Here is a 953-nt window from a genome sequence, read left to right as displayed (position 1 = left end):
TTTGGTTTCTATTTTTCTCGTATTTCAGATTCTCATCCAACAGCGTCTCTCACAGTGAGTCCTGACAGAGAGCAACACTTCACTGATGAGAAAATCCAACTGAACTGTTCAGGAAGCTCTGCTGACTGGAGAGTTAAGAGGTTTATAGAATCGTACAACCAGTCAGATTTATCAGACTGCTCCAGCTGGGGAACAATGACTGGATCCTCATGTACCTTCAGCAGTCTTGGGTATCACGATGCAGTGCACTGGTGTGAGTCTGGATCAGGAGAGTTCAGCAATGCAGTCAACATCACTTTAAACAGTAGGTTAATTTACATGTTGGTTTGACCTCCTGAGTTTGGCAGCTCACGCCATTTTATTTATGTCACTTCATAATGTTTTGTGCTTTTGCTCTGAGTTCTGCTTCATGTTGAAGAAATAATTAACAATGAGTTTGAAAACATTGCATAGTTTTTCATATCTTTAAAATGATACCATTTATGTCTCAATTTTAAGAATCGGTCTTTTCTTTTCAAATTTTTAATTAATTGTTTTTTTGTACAATTTGAATATGTTATAGTCTCATAAAAGCTTGCAATATTACTCAAATATATAATATTAAATGTCTCTACTTTAAGAGAAAGAATTTGTCTTTTTCCAACAGCTCCAGATTCACTCCTCACTGTGTCTCCATCATGGCTGAATCCTGGAGCCTCAGTGACTCTGAGCTGTGAGGTTAAACCTTCATCTGCAGGATGGAGGTTCTACTGGTATAAAGCTGTTCCTGATTTATCAAAGAACAACTACAGATATGAGCTGCTGCCTGAGAGCATCGATGGGACTGAACAGGACTCCATTATCATTCCTGGACAGAAACACACAGCAGGATATTCATGTATAGCTGGATGGGGAAATTCTGACTTTTTCGCTAAATACAGTGAACCCAAGTTTATCTGGTCTGCAGGTCAGTG

At 38.7% G+C, this 953-nt stretch overlaps 1 protein-coding gene across 1 annotated transcript in view; it reads left to right on the top strand.

The window, feature by feature from the left end:
• Positions 1 to 31: 31 nt before the first annotated feature.
• The window catches only part of LOC106943818 (uncharacterized), a 1,855-nt gene continuing 933 nt past the window's right edge, over positions 32 to 953 (top strand). Inside the window, exons 1-2 of the mRNA XM_015027111.1 lie at positions 32 to 304; positions 647 to 946. Of these exons, the coding sequence (XP_014882597.1) occupies positions 196 to 304; positions 647 to 946 (409 nt within the window). The 5' untranslated portion in view covers positions 32 to 195. The remainder of the gene's footprint in view (positions 305 to 646; positions 947 to 953) is intronic.

This window comes from Poecilia latipinna, unplaced genomic scaffold (genome assembly GCF_001443285.1).
Source record: "Poecilia latipinna isolate Pla-1442-1.1 unplaced genomic scaffold, P_latipinna-1.0 Scaffold6090, whole genome shotgun sequence".
NCBI lineage: Eukaryota > Metazoa > Chordata > Actinopteri > Cyprinodontiformes > Poeciliidae > Poecilia > Poecilia latipinna.
This window is presented reverse-complemented; position numbering and strand designations above follow the sequence as displayed.